Raw genomic sequence first — 19,974 nt, 5'->3', positions numbered from 1 at the left:
CCCTGCAGGCTGCTCTGCGCCTCCAGCCTCTGCCTGCTGACCCCTCCCCCTGCCAGGTTGCAAGAGACCTCCGAGGACCAGGACGTGCACGCTCCGCTGCCGGCCTTCCACTTCCAGCGGCTGCTCGCCAACCTCACCGCCCTGCGCGTCCTCGCCCGAGGCCAGAGCCCAAGCCCTTCCGGTCAGTACCAACAAGGACCCCTCCCCAAGAGCCAGCGGCACCTGGCGCAGGTCAAGTCCTCTCAGCAGGGAGGCCATTTTTCCCATTTCAGCTCCGGCCAGGTGGGGACACTTGCCTGGGGCCGTGGAACGGAGGAAGGGCAGGGGAGGTGGGTGCTAGGACAGAGGCAGGGGCCGGGCAGGCGAGGGGCCTGAGGTGGGCAGCGCTAAGGGACAGGGGGGTGGCCCTCGCCGGCCCGATGTGCCCGGATCCCCTGCTGGCCAGCGCTGGTATTGCACCTAAGCACTCCTAAGCCTTGGGGTGGGGGAGCCGACTTCATGGGGTACCTCTCCCCTAGTGAGAGGTCACATGGTGCCCTCCCCCATCCCCCCTCTTCCCTAGTGTTCCCTGAGGCTCCCCCACGCCCCACACCCATACTCGCATGTGCCTGACAGGCGTCCTCACTGCGGGCTTAGGACTGGCACTCGGTTTGGGAACCGCCTTGGCCTCGGGGTGCGCAGATAGAATCCGAGACTATTATCCCCCACCTAGGTCGTACCCCCACCTAGACACCGTTTGAAAAGTCAAGCGGGTGTACAGCACCCCGGAGGTACTGTGCAGAGCATATACAAGCAAAGAAAGTGATACTAAAATGGAATTGTATCCACTGCAAACCTCCTTGCAACCCCGGAGGGTGGGTTTAAGAAGAGTTGGGGGTGGGTGTAGGAGGAGGGAACCTTCCCCAGCCACTCACAGGCAGAGTGGGGACATGTGGACAGGGGAGCTGGGGTCCCAGAGGGGAACTGGGGGAGCTGGGGGCGGAGGGGCCCAGGGAGCTGTCTTCCCCAATGCTCCAACTGCCCCTCGGGAGAGCTCCACAGGTCCCAGAGGCTCCTTTCGGGGGGCTGTTCCACCTACATTCTGGCAGCGGTGTCTCCCCCGCCCCCCTTTGGTTCTCCAGCCTTTCAGGTGACTGTTTTCGGGTGTTGCTGTGGGCAGGTTGGTCTGCTCAGGTGCGATTCTGCTCTAGCGGCCAACGCCCCTCCTTGGTGGTTTCACCCCATCGTGAGGCCCCACCCCCCTCCACTGCCATCCATCTTTCAAGGTGCCCCAGTCGGGGCTGGGCGGTGTCACCTCGCTTTCACGTCCCGCACCTCTGTGACTGCCTTGCTGAGGTTCCATCTCCTGCTCTGAAAATTGCCTTCTTTTCCTCCGCTCTTTATGTGACTGCTTTTTAAAAAATGGCAGCAGGCGCCACCCGCCGCAGTCTCCGCGCCTTGTCAGCCCAGGGCTGGGGAGAGCGCTCCGTCTCACTTCTCGCTCCAGGCCAAGCACGGCTGACAGAGGTCCGGCTCACCTCGGCTCAGCGGGGACTCTCGCCCCCCGCCTCCTGGGTGGAGACCTGCTCCTGCCCCGAGGGGTACGAGGGCCAGTTCTGTGAGTCCTGTGCCCCAGGATACAAGAGGGAGACCCCACGGGGGGGCCCCTATGCCAACTGCGTCCCCTGCACCTGTAACCAGCACGGCACCTGTGACCCCGACACAGGTGAGTCCGAAAGCCGCCGGTACACGCAGAACCGTGACACTGGTAGCAGGCAGGTCACAGTGTGCCAGTGTGAGCAGTCGCCGGGGACATGGAGGTGCGCTGGCATTAGGCGTTTTCCACACACATGGACGCTGCGCTCCATCACTGAGTCCCGGCGCACCCCCGGGGGCCCCAGGCCCTCCCTTCTTACCCGTGAGGGGCCGCAGCTGCAGGGAGGCCTCGCGGCCGGGAGGTGGCAGAGCTGCTCCTCCCCAGTCCCGACCGGCTCCCTCCCGCCGCAGAAACCCAGAGCGCGCCTGTCTCTCACCACCAGGGGGCGCGCTGGGTGCCACGCTCCCCGCTGAGCAGCTGTAGGAGGGTGGGTGCTCCCCTGTGGGCGCTGCCGCGGGAGCAGGTGGGCCTCCGCCATTGCTGCTGCAGAGGACAGCAGCCTGGGGACCAGCAGGCTGGGGGTGGGGACACGTGCACCGTCAGGGGCTTGCCCGGCTTGTGCCAGGGCGGGCACACGTCCTGCCAGGGGAGGCCCCAGGGTCCTTCCGGAACTGCTCCCGCCAGCCAGCCCCCAGGCGATGCCCTGTGAGCGGGAACCAGTATCCCGGCCCCTGGCCAGGCCTCCCCTCCTGCTCATTCCGGGCCAACGGCAGGTGCCAGCCCAGCCGGCTCGAAGGTGTGACGGTGGGTGTGGCTCCGTCAGGGCCTGCAGGAAAACAGGACAGGGCAGTTAGCTCCTCGCGCCCTCGCACCTCCTCTGTCCTGGACTCCCTCCTCACCCCAAAGTGCATTGAACAAGCCAGCTTCTCACACAAACCCTGGCGGGGGCCTCCAGGCACCAGTGGCCTGGAAAGGGGGGTTGCAAAATGCCCCATCTCTAGAAACCGTTCCCTGACCCCAGGCAGCCTCTGGCGACCCACGGCCCTGTGAGCGGGAATGAGCATTTGCTACGCTGCAGCGGCCATGGTGGGTCCGTGGCACCAGAAGGGCCTGGCTAGAGCGTGCTGCGGCTGAGGACACAGGATGCAGGGTGTGGGGCGGCCGGCCGGCTCACAGGGGCTGCAGGTGGTGGCCGAGGCCCAGGCAGGCTCCCCAGCCGCGGGGTGCGGCCTCCACCTCCCCAGGGCAGCCTCCCAGCCCTGCTGGCCCGGCCTGCCCCAGCCTCCTCATGGGGTGGGGTCTGCGGTGCTCGGAGGCGGTCACCACCTCTGACTTGCTCCCCAGGGACCTGCCTGTGCGGCCACCACACCGAGGGCCCCTCCTGTGAGCGCTGCTCGCCGGGTTTCTACGGCAACGCCTTCGTGGGCCACGCCGACGACTGCCGGCCCTGCCCGTGCCCTGGCCAGTCGGCCTGCGTGGTGATGCCCGACAGCAGCGAGGTGGTGTGCACCCACTGCCCGCTGGGCCAGAGAGGTGAGCAGCCCGCGCCGGGAGTCATGGGCTCAGAGCCGGTGGGTCGAGGGGGCCTAGCTTAGGAGGCAGCCTGACGCCTCGGGACCTGGTCCCCTGGCCCCGTAGCCAGGGCCTGGACCACCGTGGGCGCCTGGCAGAACTTGGCCAGTGAGTGTAGCCGGGGGAACTGCAGAAAACCCCCATGTGCTGGCCCTGCCTGCAGCCAGGCTGACGGCCCGCGGCGGCCGGCATCTGTGCCCGGCTGGCTCTGAGGCGGGGCAAGAACCTCTGTGCCGCCCTTCGGAGACGGCGCGGTCCCGCCACACAGGGCACGCGCTCGGCTGCCAGGCAGAGGGCCGGCTGCCGCCTGCAGCCACGTGGAGGGAACGCCAGGGGTCTGTGACGCGTAGTGAGCCGGAAAGACAGAGGCAGACAGTGGGGTGTGGCACGTAGTGGAGGACGAGAGGAAACAGCGGACGGGCTGAGAGAGCCAAGGCTGACCTGCCAGGCGCGTGGCCATTGTGGTCTCGGTGCCCCTTGAGCCAGAGTGTGCCCCAGCCCAGGACCCTCCGAAGACCTCCGCACCTGCCGTCTTTTCTGAGTCTCGCGGTGACCCTGGGGGCTGGCAAGGCGCGGGCAGCCCCAGCCCAGCCCTGGGACGCAGGGCAAGAGCCAGGGGACAGCTGGACAGGAGAAGCAGCCGAAGCCCAGGGGTCGGGTGCTGCGGGCGCAAGGGCGCAGCGGGGCGGGAGGGGGGCGAGGGGGGCGGAGGATGGCCACGCTGACGCCGAAGGTGACTGGGACGGCGGTGATGGACGAGGGGGTGGTGGGGACCAGGGCGAAGGCGAGACCCTGGGGACGACGTGATGCAGAGAGCGAGGGGCATGGTGCGGGCACCAAGACGGTGGTCACCACGAGTGGCGGCGACGGGAAGCCCGAGGTGCTGAGCACAAGGTGGCGGGGCCAGGTGGTGACGAGGCCCATGGCGGATGATGCCAGGGCAGCGTCAGGTGACGGGCGGAGAACGGCGATGCCGTCGCCGTGGGGGTGTCGAGCGGGCGCAGGGGTGCGCGTCCGGCTGTCACGGGCGCCCCACGTGCCACGTGCCGCGCTCAGTGCCCAGCGGGGCAGGGGCCCGCGTCAGACCGCACGGCCGGCTGGTGCCCAGCGGGGCCGTGGCCGCCAGCGGGCCGGGGCGTGGTCAGCTCCACGGGGAGGGCCTCAGCTGTGCGGCACGTCCAGCTCCCCATGCCGCTCCTCTCACGGCCTCTCCTTGCCCCAGGGCAGCGCTGTGAGGTCTGTGATGACGGCTTTTTTGGGGACCCCCTGGGGCTCTCGGGGCCCCCTCGGCCCTGCCAGAGGTGCCAGTGCAGTGGGAATGTGGACCCCAACGCCGTGGGCAACTGTGACTCGCTGTCTGGCCGCTGCCTGCGCTGCCTGCACCACACGACCGGCGACAGCTGTGACCGCTGCCGGGAAGGCTTCTTCGGGGACGCGCTGGCCCCGCGGCCCGCCCACAAGTGCACGCGTGAGTCCCGCGGCCCCGGCCGCGCCCCAGACCCACGCCCTCTGGGGAGCGCGCGGCCTCGGCAGGCTCCCTGCCTCCTCGGTTTCTTTGTCCAAAAGCATAAAGGTTTTCTCCTCTCCCGGGTCTCCCGCAGGTAGGGACTTGCCAGCCCCCTGGTCCCTTTTCTGCCTCGACGACTTAGTTCTTCCCTCGTGCTCTGCAGAGGGCGCCCACGACTGTCCCAGACACCCCGTGGCCCTCGTGGCCCCAGCCCCGGGCTGCCAGCCAGGCGTCCCTCAGCCGTCCGCCGGCTGGGTCAGCACGCAGACCCCGCCCCCGCTCAGCGCTGCCTCCGATCAGCCTTGGGACGCTCCAGGCGTCTTGCAGGGAAGAACAGTAGCGTTTGCTCCCGAGAGCTTTCTCCACGGAGCCCGGGTCAGCACAGTGCTGCCTCTGGTTCATGGAGCCCGTGACCCCGGACGGCCTGCGCCCTTCCCGACAGCCTCTGGGGGCTCAGAGCAGGCCCAGAAGGCCCATCTGTCCTGGGCTGTCTCTCCTAGAACCTAGAAGCGGGCTAAGGCCTGAGTTGGACCCTTGAGCCTTTTCCCGGAAACAGTGTAGGCGTCCAGGCTGAACGTGAGGCCGCTCCCTGGGCTCCTCATCATCTCTGCCTCTTCTGGACCCCCAAAAGTTGAACATTTGATCTGTGTGGTTCGCCAGACCCTTTCCTGCTCTCACCCTCAGCCTGTAGCTGCAACCCAGAGGGCTCGATCGGGGAGCAGAGGCCCTGCGACCCAAGGACCGGCCAGTGCCCCTGCCTGCCTCATGTGACCGGACGGGACTGTGGCCGCTGCAGCCCCGGCTTCTACGGCCTCCGGCCTGGGAGGGGCTGCCTGAGGTAGGCGGGGCGAGGCCTGTCTGTGGAGGCCTGTCCCCGGGTGTCTCACCACGGTAGAGGGCCCCGGGAGCCCCCCGAGAGCAGCCTGGCTTGGAAAGTGCATCCTGGCCCCCTGCCAGGGACCCTGCCCTTCAACAGGGAGGCAAAGGAGAGTCCCTTGGGGGTCAGCCCCAGGGCCCTGCCAGCCCAGGGTGCAGGCCCAGAGAGCCCCGAGGGCCGGCCAGGTGGCCAGGTCCGTCTGGTTCCCTTCTGGGTGACATCGTCACTGGTGACCTCTGGGCCGCAGCCGCACGTGGTGTCGTGGGCCAGCGGGCCAGCAGGGAGATGCCCGGTGAAACAGACACGTCTCCCCACCAGCACGGCGGGGCCTTTCCTAGGCCAGCCGCCAGGTGGCTTTCCGGTGGAGGGTCAAGGTCCCCGCGGCTCCCCGGCAGGCACTTTGGGGGTCTGCCTCCCAGAACCCCGGCACAGGGCAGGGAACTTCCAGGCAGGCACAGGGTGGGGAGATGGGCCCGCACGTGGCACCCACAGCCACTAGGCCGGGCGGGCCCAGAGCTAAGGCCGAGCTCTGTCCACATTGCAGCTGCCAGTGCCATCCGCTGGGCTCCCAGGAGGACCAGTGCCACCCCAACACCGGGCAGTGTCCCTGCCGCCCAGGCGTCGGGGGCCAGGCCTGTGACAGATGCCAGCTGGGCTTCTTCGGCTTCTCCATCAAGGGCTGCCGGGGTGAGCAGAGGCTCCTTCCCGAGCTGCCTGAGGGCCTGGGGTTTCTGGGCAAAGAGGGAGGGTGGCTGTGCCACGCGAGGGCGGCACGTCTGGAGATGCCGTGGAGATGTGGGGCGGGGCGGGGTGGCGGCCGGGGGGGCCTGGGCCAGAGTCCAGCCCCGGGGGCCTCCCGGCTCCTCTCTGGGCCTCGGTTTCCATACAGCTGCCTTGTCAGCTGGTCCTCGGGGCTCACAGGCAGCGCTCTGTCATTTCCCATCTGCCCCCATCTTAACAAAACTCCTGGGCCCAGGAGTGTCCTCAAGGCTTCCCAGCGAGGTCTGCAGCAGCCCAGGGCGAGGGCGGGCGTGGGGGGCTGCGGGCACCCCGTGAGTTGCCCTGGCTGCAGCCTGCAGGTGCTCGCCGCTGGGTGCCGCCTCGGCCCAGTGCCACGAGAACAGCACGTGCGTGTGCCGGCCCGGCTTCATGGGCTACAAGTGCGACCGCTGCCAGGACAACTTCTTCCTCACGGCGGGCGGCACGCGCTGCCAGGAGTGCCCGGCCTGCTACTCCCTGGTGAAGGAGGAGGTGCGCCCGGCCCGCCCGGCCGCCCGGCCGCCCACCTTCCGCTGCATCCCACGTCCCCGTGAGCGCCCGCTCTGTGCCGGCCGTCGGCGACGCCCCTCTCCCCCGGCTCTCGGGCCTCCGGGCCCACCGGCCACTGCCTGTGCCCCCGGCCTCCTGGCTCACGCCAACCTGACTCACCCCTCCCGCCCTCCCCGGCTCCTGTGTGGACAGGAGAAAAGTGGCTCTCACCACGTGTCCTTCCTGACCCCCCAGCCGAGGTCTGGCGCTTACTCAGTTCAGTGGGAGTAAGGTCACAGGTGGGGTCTCACCTGCCGGGAAGGTCAGACGGGGGGCACTGGGCAGGCATGGGATCGGGCAGGGATCAGCGGTGTGAGGTCTGGGTCTTTCCCGCCCCAGCCCCATTCGTTGTCACGAGCCTGGGTAGGTGACAGCCTTGGTGACTTCAGCAGCTGTTCCCGACTCCACAGTGAAGGTTGTTCAGGCTTCACCTCTTGCCTGAAACCAGCAAGGCCGCCTTGCTGGTAACGTAGAGGGGAGGTGGTTCGACCCGATATTGGGGGCCAGCCCAATAGTGCCTGAGCTGCCAGGGCAGACCCACCGCTGTGTCTGCAGGAAGATCAGTGAATATTCGCACCCAGAGGGTTACTAGAGGCCAAGGCAGCCTTGTTCAGAATAGTTTTGCAAATGAGTTCAGGGTATTTTTATTTTTTCAAGATTTCTTTATTTATGCACACAGAACTGGGGTACAAGCCTGAGGTGCAGGGGCGGTGAGAGGTTTCACCAGAGACAGAGCGGGGAGCAGAACAGGCAGATCGATGAAGTACACTGCTGAGGGGAGCAGCGGGAGGGTCAGGAGAGGTCTGTGGTCACCTCCGGGGCCAGGGATCGAACTCATGCTGAAGTGGCTGTGGCTAGCTTGCAGTGCTGTGCCCTTCCCCATTTAGCCACCAGGGAGGGCCAACTTCTTTATTTTTTAAAAGATGTATTTATGCCAGGTGTGTGAAGAGTGAGGGGATTCACCAGAGACAGAGTAGGGAGCAGAACAGGCAGATCGATGAAGTACGCTGCTGAGGGGAGCAGCGGGCGGGTCAGGAGAGGTCTGCCGCGCCCTGTGGGTCACTTTGGGGCCAGGGGTCGAACTTGCACTGAGGGGCTGCGGCCGGCTTGCGGTGCTGCCTCCTGACCCGCTGCGCCACCACAGAGGGCTAAGTTAAGGGTTTTTTTAAAAAACAGATTTTACCATCAAATAAGGAACAGAAGGCCACGTGGATTTTCAGAGCATTTCAAACTTTGGAATCAAGGAGGACACCTATAGCCCCTTCCTTCCCCAGATACGAGGTGGACCTGAGCTGGCTGGCAGTCTCCTGGCACCGGGCCCTGGCCAGGGAGCTACTGCTGATGTGGCTAAAAGATCAGTGTTGGAGACACTGTGTCGCCCTTCTGCTCTGTGCCACAGCCCGGGAATAAAGCCAACGGCCAGAAAGAACCCTCCTGAGCTTCTCCTCCACCCCACGCCCTACCCCGCGCCCACTCCCTGCCCTCAACAGGACAGGGTGTGGCCGCTGACGGCCACCCAAAGCATAGGAAGGGGGCAGCTGCATCTGAGGTGGCCACACGAGCGAGGCCCGTCCACAGAGGGCTGGCATGTCCTGAGCTTTGAGGTTCAGTGTAGAACTTGGAATCGGGGCCCTAGGGCGGGCCAGGAAGACTGTCGGCCTCACACACCCTTCTTTTCCATCCCACCCAGACTGCCAAGCTGAAGGCTAGGCTGGTCCTGATGGAGGGGTGGCTGGAGGGATCTGACTGCGGCAGGCCCTGGGGACCTCTGGACATCCTGCAGGGAGAGGCCCCCCGGGGAGACGTGTACCAAGACCACCACCTGCTGCAAGGTAGAGTGGGAGAGGAGAGCAGAAAGCGGGAGGCGAGGGGAGGGCTGGACAGACACCTAAATGTGGTCACAGGATAATTTGAGGACTCAGGGCTCAGTGGCCCTAGGAGAGCCTGGCTAGGTGGGCTCCTCCCCTGGCGGGGGCCTCTCCCTCCACCGGCCTCTCCTTTAGTAGCCTTTGGCCAGCTGTGCTTGGGACCTCTGTCAGCACTGCGCTCTGACTATAGCACCTGGCCCGTGGCCCCGCCCACCCAGGCTGCAAGCTCAGTTCTGCCCCGACCATAAGATCAGGGAGGACTGGGTGGCGCTGTCCCAGGTGCTGAACAGGTAAAGCCCCGCTGGCTTGATGGCAAGCCACTTTGCTCTGTCCGCCTCGTCTCTGGCATAGACAATGAGCTGATGATAATAATAATGATGAGACTGTGTTACTAGAGCCGGGGGAATTTGGCCTGGCATACTGGAATTTAAGGGTCACCGGATGGAGATTGTTTCGTGATAGTTCACGTTCACAAGCGCCCGCATTGCTTCAGCAGCCAGACATTCCTTTGGCAGTGAGCCAGGCACTGGCCTGCAAGGCTCATCCTCTAAACCCGGAGCTGCCCAGTGACGGTGCTGAGCATGCTGACAGCCCCAGCTGACTGGTGCCGGGCACCACCACTACACTGGGTCAGGCATTGGTGGTTGAGACCGGGAGGCCTGGGCTCCTTCCGGTCCCGCATCTGTGGCTGACTCCCTGTGGGGGGTCTTAGGGTCAGAGTGGTCTTCTCTTGGCCTCAGCTTCTGTAAAATGGGGATTCTTCCTGTGTGACCGACAGGTGGCACTCGGGGCTATGAGTTATGCTAAGCCAGGAATAGTGGGGTACACCGATGGAGGCCCCTGTCGGGGGTCCCCTGAACTGTGGATTTCTGCAGGGACCTGGGAAGCCTATCTGGAGCAGATGACAGGCCTGGAAAAAGCTGTGAAGTCTGCCCAGGAGCAGCTGCGGGGTCTGCGGAGGCATGCCCCCTGTGGCCACGCTGGCACCAAAGCCTGCCTCCAGCTCGCTGACCTAGGGGCGCTGCTGGCGTCCTCTGAGGAGGAGATCCTGCATGCCGCCACTGTGCTCAAGTCTCTGGTACCCTAGGGGACCCCTGCCCCATCTTGAGCCTGGACTCTGCTGTTTACCTGGGCCTGCCTCCCGCTTTGGGGGAGGCCGTTTCCTGGTCTGCAGAGCTGGGAGCCACGCGGTGCCCCTCTGCCGACTCGGTGAGACGAGCACACAGAGGCGGAAGCCTTGGGCAGACCCGAGTGCCCGGCCAGGGCGGGTGGCCTTGCTGTCCACTCTGAGGGCCGGGACGCCGCTCGCCAGATGCTGGCGCTGGCGCTGGCTCTCAGCTCTGTAACATCGCTGGCACTCTCCAAGTTTCACCCGTAATTTAGAGACGTGACTGTTGCCCTCCGGGACGGCCCGTCAGTTTCCCCCTTTTTTCTCGAAAGGTGATGGCCCAGGAAGGGCCTGGCCAGCCCACCAACTGGAGCCATCTGGCCACAGAGGCCCGCACCTTGGCCAGGAGGTGAGCCCCAAGCCCGGGGGGGTGAGGGCATCCCTGCACAACTAGGAAGGAACCCCGGCTCTTCTCCAGGGGCTTCCGCGGTCAGGGCCAGGCCACAGGTACCCCCACTCAGAGTGAGAGTCAGGTGAGCCAGAGCTGCTTGGCGAGGGGGGGTGAAAGGAGACAGCGTGGCCGGAGATGAGGGCCAGGAGTTTGGGGAGAGGGTGAATTCAAAGCGTGGTTGGCTGAAGGCCTATAAGCCACCGCTGACGTAAATGGTCCTCTCCAGACCATTCCTGCATTTGGGTGTATAATTCAGTGACTTTCAGTATATCCAGAGTGGAACCATCCTCCCACCCACTAGGACATTTTCATCACCCCCCAAGCCAGCCCCACGCCTGTGCTTTCCGCTCCCCACGTCTCCTCGACCTCTCCACCCCCGGCCCCTCATCTGCTTTCTGCCTCCGTCCTCTGGGCGTTCCACAGAAGCAGCCTGTCCACGTGTGGCCTCCTGGTCCGGCTTATTTCACGTAGCGTCACATCTGTAAGGACCACCCACGTGGCAGCGTGTACAGAACTTCGTTCCTGTGACAACCCAGTAACATTTACCCAGTTGACAGACACCTGGGCTGGCCCACCCATTGCCTTCAGGAAGCAGCTTAAGATCCTAAAAACATAGGAACAGCAGCTGGCTCCCACCTCACTGTCCTTGAGGTCCATTAGACCCATTTTACAGATGAGAAAGTGGACTCTGAGTCGTTGTTTTGCTGAAGGACACAGCTGCACGTGACGGCGCCACCTCCCCCACCCTGTCCGTCCTGACCGCCGCGCCCGGCCTTACCAGGGTCACCTAGGGCGTACAGTTGAGCTGAGACTTGATGTGTGTGGCAAGGCCTGGTGACTGCTGTGCTGGGACAAGTGGGACCAAGTGCGAGGGTCCCCACCCATCAGTCTCCTGTGCCCGAGGGAGCAGAGCGCCAGGCCTCTGGGCTGTCGGTCCCGAGACAGTGACCCGTGCGGCAGGCTGTGGGTCCGCTGCTGTGGAGCCCCGGTGACGGTCGCTGGGTACTTTCTTGCAGCCACGAGGACACCGCCGCCAGGGTCCAGGCCACGGCCCGGAGGGCCCTGCTCGCCTCCAACGCCAGCTTCGAGCTCCTCTGGAATGTGCTGCAGGGCAGAGCGGCGCTGCAGGCCCAGGGGGAGCTGGAGGACAGGTGAGCCGCCAGGTGTGGGCAGAGCGCGGCTTGGCCTCCAGGGGTCCGCAGGCCTGGCCAGAGGTTGCTGTTCCAGAAGCAGCTTCCTCCTCGCCAGTTCTGATGGTCGTTAGGGTGGATCAGTGTGTCTGAGCTCTTGTGCCCACCCAGGGGCAAGAACAGGAACCCACAAGGTGAACAGGGGCCCCAGCGTCACCCCTCAGCCCCACCCCAGGTCCTGGGCAGCCCCGTAGGCTCCCTCTGCCCTGTTGGCCTGTTTCTCTGCTGTGGGCAGCACCCTCTGTCCTATCTGCAGAGACCCAAGGCCTCCCGGGCCCCCGGCTGACTTCCTAGATGGGAGACGCAGCTGGGTCCAGTTGGGTCACATGGCCACACTTGAGCCACTTGGCAGGGCTGGGGTGTGGTCCCCTGGCCTGCCAGGGGCCAGGGGCTGGCTCTTTGAGGGAGTGGGGGAGGGAGGGAGCCACCCGGAGTGTGCCCCCCAGCAGCGCCCATGGTAGCAGGCCGTGGACAGCTGGGCAGGACGGGACAGGGAGCTGCTCTGTTTGGATGGCCACAGCACCTGCCCAGGGTCACCCCGGGGCGTGACTGAGCCCAGACCCAGGCCGGGGCTGCCGGACGTGCCCCGACACCAGACACGTTCCTCTTCACGATCCATCCAGAACAGCCAAACATCTGCAAAGCATGCGATTCTCAGGAGGAACCCACGCGCCAGCCCCTTGAGAGAGCGGGATTGAGTCGAGTGGCTGGACAAGAATGCAGGCCCTTTACTGCCTTCTCCACTCATCTGGGCGCTGCGGAGCAGCAGCCAGCTCCCGAGGCCAGCTGCCGGGCGTGTGCCCTGGACGGTGCGGCCCAGAGGAGAGAGAGGCCTGCACCCACCAGGGCCCTGGCGGAGACCCGGGGACTGGACAGCCCTGTGCTCTGCTCCAGGCCTCACCTGCCTGCCTCTCCTCAGGTACCAGGAGGTTCAGGCGGCCCAGAAGACGCTGGACACAGCCGTGGCAGAGGCGCTGACCACAGCTGAAAGAGCACTGGCCACCGCGCAGCGCACGGGCACAGACGCGACCCTGCACCTGGCCCTGCTCGCCACCCCTGCAGCACCGGTCAGCTGGGCCCACCACAGCTCCGAGTGGGTGGGCGGGGCCGGGGGCAGTGGGACACCAGCCCAGGCTGTCGTGCTTGTTTTTAACTCTCTGGCGGTTAAATGAGACAGTCCACTTGCAGAGCACGACGAGCGCCTGCCCGGCACGGATCAGGGCTCGGCCGCGCTGGGTGGTCACTAAGGTGGCGGCCACGCCCCCGCCCCAACACAGGGCGGTGGCACTGGCGGCAGGCGGCCCCGGGACCAGACCCCGCTCCGCGGCTCCAGCTGGGAACTTGGCCAGGGACTGCCCGCCCGCCCCTCAGGCCCTCCTGCCAATGGCTTTTGGGCCATTTTAGGGCTACACCGCGGGGGAGCCAGCTGGTTCATGAGCCAGATGGCCTCAAGTTTGCCCCCTCTACTCACCACCCCTGGGTCCGTCAGCTCCAGCCTCTCCGTGACCCCAAAACCTCAAAACTCAGCAGTGAGCTTGAAACCAAAAGACTAAGCTCCGGGTCAGCAGCTGACCAGACCCACTGACCCCAGCTGTTCATGTGAGGGCTCTGTCTCACCCCATGTGTGAGACAGGGCAGGTTTGACCCTGCCCTGGATATGTTGAGGGTGCTAGGGAAGGCACAGTCCAGAACATTCCGGATTTGGAGGTACACCAGTCGAGCCCCAAGGTTTCAGCCACAGGGCTGTAGACTAGGAACAGGAAATTCAGGTCAGGGAGGTCAGCTGCTTTGCCCACGTCCACGCATCTGGAAGTGGGAGGACTGGAATCTGGACCTCAGGTGACAGGGTGTAGCTTCCCTGTCACCTGGCCCTCCGCTTCCTGGCCCACACACAGCCTGCCCCCTCCTGCCCCGGCCCCTCTCGCCAAGTAGGGGGTCACCCCCAGCCCTTCCCTGCCTGAGCCCACCCTCTCCCAGCAGCACCAGGAGTCTCGAACCCGGGATCTGGGCCTGAGGGCGCAGGCCCTGGAGAGGACGGTTGCATCGAGGGAGCACACAGTCACCGAGGCTGCCCGGGCCCTTGGGGCCTCCGCCCAGGGCCTGCTGCACAAGACGGAACCACTGGTGCAGGTGGGACCTGACCTTAGAAGTAGGTGGCTGGCGAAGGTCGGCTGTGGGTTGATCTGGCTCGGGGGTGTGAGGAGACCAGAGCAGTTCATTCTGGCCCCAGGCCTGCCTCCGAGCTCTAGAGCCAGAGGCCCCGTCCTTTCCCCGGGTGTGTGTGCTCCAGCTCCCCACCGAGCTTTGGGGCAGCTTCCTGGGAGAGTCTCAGGATACTAAGAGATGCCACCTTCCTGGAGGCGAGCGTCATCGATTGTCAGAATTTGGCAAAGTGTTAGAACCTCCGAGGCTGTGGTTTAGCGTCCCCTGGCCAGCTCCTGGGCACCTCACCGAGGTGTCTCCTTCCCCTCCAGCTGCAGCAGGAGGCCAGAGCCGCCCTGACCCGGGCTTCCTCGTCTGTCCAGGCTGCCATGGTCACCGTCACCGGAGCCAGAACCCTGCTGGCAGACCTGGAAGGTAATGGCCGGGCAAGGTGTCGCCCTCCCTCCCTCGCCACCCACCACGAGGTCACACACAGGCCTTAAGCATCTCGAACCTCCCCTGGCATCCTTCGCAGCCCCAGCGTGGCCAGGCCCGAGGCAGTGACTGGCTGGCAGGCTCCCCAGGCATGCGTCGGCCCTCCTGACAGCTCTGTCCGATGTGCAGGCCTGAAGCTGCAGTTTCCTAGGCCCAAGGACCAGGCTGTGCTGAGCAGGAAGGCAGGCACTGTCCGGGACCGGCTCCTGGCAGACGCGGAGAAGAAGACCAAGCAGGCAGAGAGGATGCTGGGAAACGCAGCCTCTGTCTCCTCCAGTGCCGAGAAGAAAGGCAGGGAGGCCGAGCTGTTGGCCAAGGGCAGCGCCAAGGTCAGCACCGCAGAGAAGGTGGCAGCGGCAGCCCTGCCCGGGGCCTTCTGTCGCAAGCCGTCACCCCTGCAGCTCCGCTGCCCCCCATCATGGTGCCGACACCTGCTTGCTCGCTGAGGTCTCGGGGGGCCCAGGCTCTGCAGCCAGAGCTCTGCACGGGTGACCCGCTGCATTCTTTTTTTTTTTTTTAAAGATTTAGTTATTTATGCACACGAGAACTGGGGTACAGGCCAGAGGCGTGGGGTAAGAGGATCCACCAGAGTGGGGAGCAGAACAGGCAGGTCCAACAGAAACACACTGCTGAGGGTGGGGGGAGGGATCTGCTGCACGCTGGGGGTCCCGGATCGAACTCAAGCCGCAGTGGCTGTGGACAGCCTCATAGTGCTGAGATTTAACCCCTTGTGCCACCAGGGAGGCCCCGGCCCTGCTGAATTCTCAAGACGTAGGCGTCACTGCTGTCCTGTGGGGCCGGCGACACCCCAAGGCCCTGTGACTTAACGGGTGCAACCAGGACTCACACCTGTCTGTTGGCCTTTGCCTGCTCAGCTTCTAGGCTTAGCGGGGCTCCCAGCTCCCGCTGGCTCTGTTGGCCCCCAGTGAGCCACCCCTGTGACTGACGGGAGAGGCAGGCGTCCCCGGGCTTGCTTTCCGCTGTGCCCGTGGGTTTCGGTAACCGCTCCTCTCCGTGGCTCTGCTTCCCACCCGGAAAACAGCTCGCCCCTCTGGGAGAGAGGCGTCCCGCCGTCCCGCTGCCAGGCGTCTGGCAGCATCCACGCATGTTCGGTGAATGAATGAGCGGGTGAAGGAGACCTGGCTGGTGAGGAAGCGGTGGCCACGTGGCGCCAGCGCCCTGAGGATGCTTCACCTCCGCTTACACTCTGCCCCTGCCCGCCCCGCCCCACAGCTTGCCAAGGCCCAGCTGAGGAGGGCCAAGCTGGAGCACCGCCGCGCCAGCCGGCTCTCGGCCCAGACACAGGCCACCCTCCGCCAGGCCTCCCGGCAGGAGCTCACCTTGGAAGCCCATAGGCGGGGCCTGCAGGAAGCCGAGCAGGTACCGTGCCCAGGCCCTACCCCATGTCCTCCCGGTGCCCAGAGACACAGCGCTCTAGCTTCTCCCGCTCCCCCACCCTCCCAGGCGGGTGCCAGGTTGAGAGAGACGGAGCGGCAGATCCGGGAGTCCCGAGTCTCCCTGGAGCAGGACATCAAGGCCTTGTCGGAGCTGCTGGCCAAGCTGGGTAAGGGGGTGCTGCCCCGGTGCCCTGGTGCCTGGGGCGCCCCCGGTTCCTCTGCTGAGCCCCAGTCCCGGGGGAGGCTCCCTCATGCCCTCATCTCTCTGCCCTCTTGGTGGGCAGTCACAGGCATATGTAGCTGCCCCGGGCCCCACCCCTGCATCTCAAACTTGGGGAGGCTCAGAGAGCCCTGAGCCCTGAGAAACAGCGAATCCACGCCAGGTCAGGACTAAGGGCTTGCCCGTCACCTCCCCAGCCCTCGTTCTGAGCCCTGAGAGGCTTCTTTCACCCCGGGGCCTCCCACATCCGAGACTCAGGTGCTATGTGTGAATGTGCTCCCGGAAGCCCAGGCAGTATGCGGGGGCCAGCAGCAGTGTCGGGGAGCACCTGCACTGCACGCACAAGGCTTTGTCAAAGAGGAAGGGGTGCCCCCAGGTCCCTCCTTGTCTTTTTAAAGGCATTTATGCATGCACACAGATCTGGGGCACAGGCCAGAGTTTCAGGGGTGGTGAGAGGCTTCACCAGAGACAGAGCGGGGAGCAGAACAGGCAGATGGAAGAAGTCCACTGCTGAGGGGAGCAGCAGGCGGATCAAGAGAGGGCTGCGGCGCCCTGTGGTCACCTCCGGGCCGGGGATCGAACTCTCCTGAGGCGGCTGCGGCCAGCATGCGGTGCCGTGTCCTGACCCGCTGCGCCATCAGGAGGGCGACCGTCCTTTTAGACACTAGTCACATCCCAACAACAGCAGCTCAGTGTCACCTGGGGGGAAGTTCCGCCACCCCCTCTTGGCCGGGTGCCCAGACTAGCGCTCACCCAACTAACCCCCTGCCTCTTGGCCCTTTGCGGCCCACGGCAGGCTGGCGACTGGGTGCTGAGGTTGGAGCTGCGATGTGTCTCTGAGGGCAGGCCCTGCTGGCCCACACAAACTGTCTGTACGCTTCTGCAGGGTCGCTGGACACCCGCCAGGCCCCAATGCAGGCCCTCAATGAGACCCAGCAGGCCCTGGAGCAGCTGCGGCTGCGACTGAGTCCACCCGGGGCCCTGCAGGGGAAACTGAGGCTGCTGGAACAGAGGTCGGAGCAGCAGGAACTCCAGCTGCAGGACTTCGAGAACGACCTCGCCGAGATCCGCGCTGACAAACAGAACTTGGAGGCCATTCTGCATAGCCTGCCCGAGAGCTGTGCCAGCTGGCAGTGACCCCCACTGGGCCCCACCCCACCCAGCCCCCCGCAGGTGCACCCTGATAGTACACACACGCACACGCACACGAGTCCCTCAGCCCACACTCACCGACTGCCCGCCGCCTACCGGGCCAGCTCACATGCCCTGGGCAGTAACACTCCCGTACCTGCTCCTGAAAGCGGCCCCTGGCCAGCTTGGCACCGGGAGTCCGAGAAGGGCCATCTGGAGAGACCTGGGTGGGTCCAGAAGAGCCCCCAGACCCCAGCTTTCTGTTCCAAGGCAGCGCCATGCAGGCCACAGAGCAACGGGCAGCCCAGGGCTCTCACCAAGACCTGACACCCGGGGCCGAGGGGCCACAGGCAGGGCATGCCCTGCCCCCACGGGGTAGCACTGGCTTCCAGGAATACTTCGACCTCAGGCCCTGCGCGGGGCACAGCGGAGCCCCTGTTCTGGCACGGTGCCCTCTGGCCCGGTGCCCTGCCCACAGAGCCGGGCTTCAAGGGCCTCAGGACCCTGGACCGGGGACTCTGATGGGTGCCTGGGGGCACCTGGCTGAACTTTGACCAAACCGGACAGGCCCTGTGACCCGGAGGGAGGCCCAGCTTGAGGCCTGGAGGCCTTTCTGGTCTGTCCTGTCCCGGGAGCCCCCTCTGGCGTCTGCCCAGGATCCTCTGGTATTTCCTCCTGGCACTGCTCCCCTTCCTGGGCCTCTGCCGGCAGAGACGGGCCTTGGCACAGGCCACCAGGGGGTGGGGCACAGCCCCTCATACTGCACTTCCTGGCCCAGCACGGGGCAGCCGGGCACAGACCAGTGTTGGTCACCGTGGAAATAAAGGCTCCGTTACCCCGGGCGATGTGTCGCTGGTCTTCCCGGGGGGGGGGGGGGTTGGCAGTCAGAGCCCCGCTACAGGTGCAGACACTGCTCCTGGGTGCAGACTCAGCCCCGAGATGTGCATGTACCCGCAACGCTGAGCTGGCGGAGAGGCCTGCAGGGACCCACCTGGCCCACGCACCAGGAAGCTGGCAGGAGCTGAACCCCCCCGCTGCGTCCGGCACCTGCCCTCCCCCTCCCCCCCAGGGCCCTTTATCAGGAAAGATCTAGGGCTGAGGCCCCCAGCTGGCGTCAGTGCAGAAAAATGAACTCAAAACTTGCCCAGCAGCACAAGACCCGCGGAAGGACACCAGGAGGGCGTCGGCTGGGTGAGGAGACAAAGGGGACATTCCAGGCAAGGCGGTGGGCAGGGGCCAGGGGTGCGGGTGGGGCCGGGCCAGCACCAGCCACTGGGGAGACCCTGGTGGGTAGCGAGGGTGGGACACAGGAGCACCCATGGGGCTGGTCCATGCAGCGGGGTTCGCTGGGAGGGTCTGCTGGCGGGACCAGGAAGCACTGCCAAGCCTGAGGCTGAGCTCAAGGCCACAGGGGCGCCCCCCCATTGGTGAGCGCCCCTCCTCTCTCCATGTACCTCGGTCTTGCCCAGGAGGCAGCTTCTGCATTTGATGGACAAGGATGCCCGTCACCCTCCCCCAGCCCCCGAGTTTGCTGATCAAGAGGTCAGATGCTTGGCACACTAAACTGCCCTGACTCCAGCTTCCCAGGAGACCCGCCCAGCTTGGGCCAGGCAGGCTCCTCACACACCCTTCTGCTCTGAATAACGAGTCCGCTGCCTGGGGCCATATAACAGGAGGGGGCTGTGACGCTGTGCCTGCGGGGGTGGGGGGCACTCAGGCAGAGCTGCGCTGCCCTGCACAGCCTGCAGACCCAGGCGCAGCGCCGGCCTGGGAGTGTGAGGGAGCCCAGCGCCCAGAGGGGTGGAGAACAGCTGCTGGCCGCTGACCCGGCTGACGTGATGACTCAGCAGGCTGACCATGCCTGGGGTGAGCACAGCCACGCTCTGGTCCCAGAAGTGGGGCTGCGCCCGGTGGAATGCGGCAGCTGTTCAACATCTGGCTAGCAACGCAGCCCCGCCACTGGGCAGTGGGCAGCAGTGGCCTCTACCTTGCAGGACAGCTGCCAGCTGCCTGGCCAGCCAGCCCAGCCCGAGGGCCCTGGGAGCCCTGATTGGGAAGTGCATCCCGAGGGCCCTCGAGTCAGCTCCTGCCTCAGCCCTTCTCCCCTCCAGCGTTTACTATCAGGATCAGATAGGCCCTTGCCCAAGGTCACACAGCTTGAGCAGGCCCAAAGCCCAGGGCCAGGAGAGTAATCTGGAAGCTGCCAGGGGGTTTGCCCTCTGCAGCCTGCAGCAGCCCCCCTGGGGCGGCCCCTTCCGCCCAGTCCCTTCCTTGGGCCCACCTGGTCATTTCCCTTCGGGGGTAACTTGTACCCCATAGACCCCAGGATCCCAAGGGTCAAGCTGCACACAGGTTTGTGGGGTCCTGTCCCCAGACGCACGCTCAGGATTGGTGGGGGTATGACTAGTGACAGTCCCCATTGGTGCCTGTGGCCGCAGCCTGCTTGTCAGGAGGGGCCGCTCGGATCCTCAGACACCCCAGACCTGGACCCAAGACTTCAAGGGCACCAGCCCCGGGTTCCCGCACCCCACCCTTCCCAAGGTAGAGGCTTGGCTTACACCCGGCTGGACTAGAACTCCAGGCGTCAGCTTCCTGACTTAAGAATGCGGGGTTGAGTTATGAGAACTAGATGACATAACAATTGCAACCTGTGCTGCCCTGGCAAAGCGCCTGAGCTCTGGGTGTTCAAGAAATAGGGTTTGTTCGCAGAACAACAATTTCCCTAATTGACTTAGAGCATCACCTCACCGTGACCTAGTGGCAATTTATCATTCATATCCCCCGGAAGAAAAAAAAGCCCAAAAGTTTTCCTGCTTTTCGTTCAAGAGTGTAATAAAGGTTGGGGCGCCCCCTTTTCTAAAAATGCCTGCTGCCAGGGCGACAGTCCTGTCCCGCGGGGCGGTGTAGCCGGGCGCTGGCCCCGCGTTTGATCCTCATAACAGCCGCCGCCCAAGAGGTACTAAGACGCGCTCCCTTCACTTTTGGGGGAACCACCTCTCGCAGCCGGCAAGGGGAGAACCGAGGCTCTGGGAGAGGGTGGGAGGGGGGCTCACGGCGGCCCAGCGGCGCCTTTTCCGCCGCCCAGAGCAGAAGGGCCGCGGGCGGGCCGGTCCCGCATAATAGCCGCTTTGA

At 65.2% G+C, this 19,974-nt stretch overlaps 2 protein-coding genes across 2 annotated transcripts in view; both read left to right on the top strand.

Moving 5' to 3' along the window:
- Nucleotides 1-17,683, top strand: part of LAMC3 (laminin, gamma 3) — a 78,706-nt gene extending 61,023 nt beyond the window's left edge. The window contains exons 14-31 of the mRNA XM_012721199.1: nucleotides 57-181; nucleotides 1,487-1,705; nucleotides 2,921-3,109; nucleotides 4,371-4,616; nucleotides 5,340-5,493; nucleotides 6,077-6,219; nucleotides 6,605-6,783; nucleotides 8,531-8,672; nucleotides 9,584-9,786; nucleotides 10,149-10,225; nucleotides 11,284-11,418; nucleotides 12,377-12,524; nucleotides 13,438-13,587; nucleotides 13,932-14,034; nucleotides 14,224-14,423; nucleotides 15,328-15,474; nucleotides 15,559-15,658; nucleotides 16,598-17,683. Of these exons, the coding sequence (XP_012576653.1) occupies nucleotides 57-181; nucleotides 1,487-1,705; nucleotides 2,921-3,109; nucleotides 4,371-4,616; nucleotides 5,340-5,493; nucleotides 6,077-6,219; nucleotides 6,605-6,783; nucleotides 8,531-8,672; nucleotides 9,584-9,786; nucleotides 10,149-10,225; nucleotides 11,284-11,418; nucleotides 12,377-12,524; nucleotides 13,438-13,587; nucleotides 13,932-14,034; nucleotides 14,224-14,423; nucleotides 15,328-15,474; nucleotides 15,559-15,658; nucleotides 16,598-16,848 (2,911 nt within the window). The 3' untranslated portion in view covers nucleotides 16,849-17,683. The remainder of the gene's footprint in view (nucleotides 1-56; nucleotides 182-1,486; nucleotides 1,706-2,920; nucleotides 3,110-4,370; nucleotides 4,617-5,339; nucleotides 5,494-6,076; nucleotides 6,220-6,604; nucleotides 6,784-8,530; nucleotides 8,673-9,583; nucleotides 9,787-10,148; nucleotides 10,226-11,283; nucleotides 11,419-12,376; nucleotides 12,525-13,437; nucleotides 13,588-13,931; nucleotides 14,035-14,223; nucleotides 14,424-15,327; nucleotides 15,475-15,558; nucleotides 15,659-16,597) is intronic.
- A 997-nt stretch (nucleotides 17,684-18,680) lies between these two features.
- Nucleotides 18,681-19,974, top strand: part of AIF1L (allograft inflammatory factor 1-like) — a 19,377-nt gene continuing 18,083 nt past the window's right edge. The window contains exon 1 of the mRNA XM_004677875.2: nucleotides 18,681-18,708. Within this exon, the coding sequence (XP_004677932.1) occupies nucleotides 18,681-18,708 (28 nt within the window). The remainder of the gene's footprint in view (nucleotides 18,709-19,974) is intronic.

The sequence above is a fragment of the Condylura cristata genome, unplaced genomic scaffold (genome assembly GCF_000260355.1).
Source record: "Condylura cristata isolate star-nosed mole 26May11 unplaced genomic scaffold, ConCri1.0 scaffold00006, whole genome shotgun sequence".
Lineage (NCBI taxonomy): Eukaryota > Metazoa > Chordata > Mammalia > Eulipotyphla > Talpidae > Condylura > Condylura cristata.
Note: the sequence above shows the minus strand (reverse complement) of the source record. Positions and strands in the feature narration are given on the sequence as shown.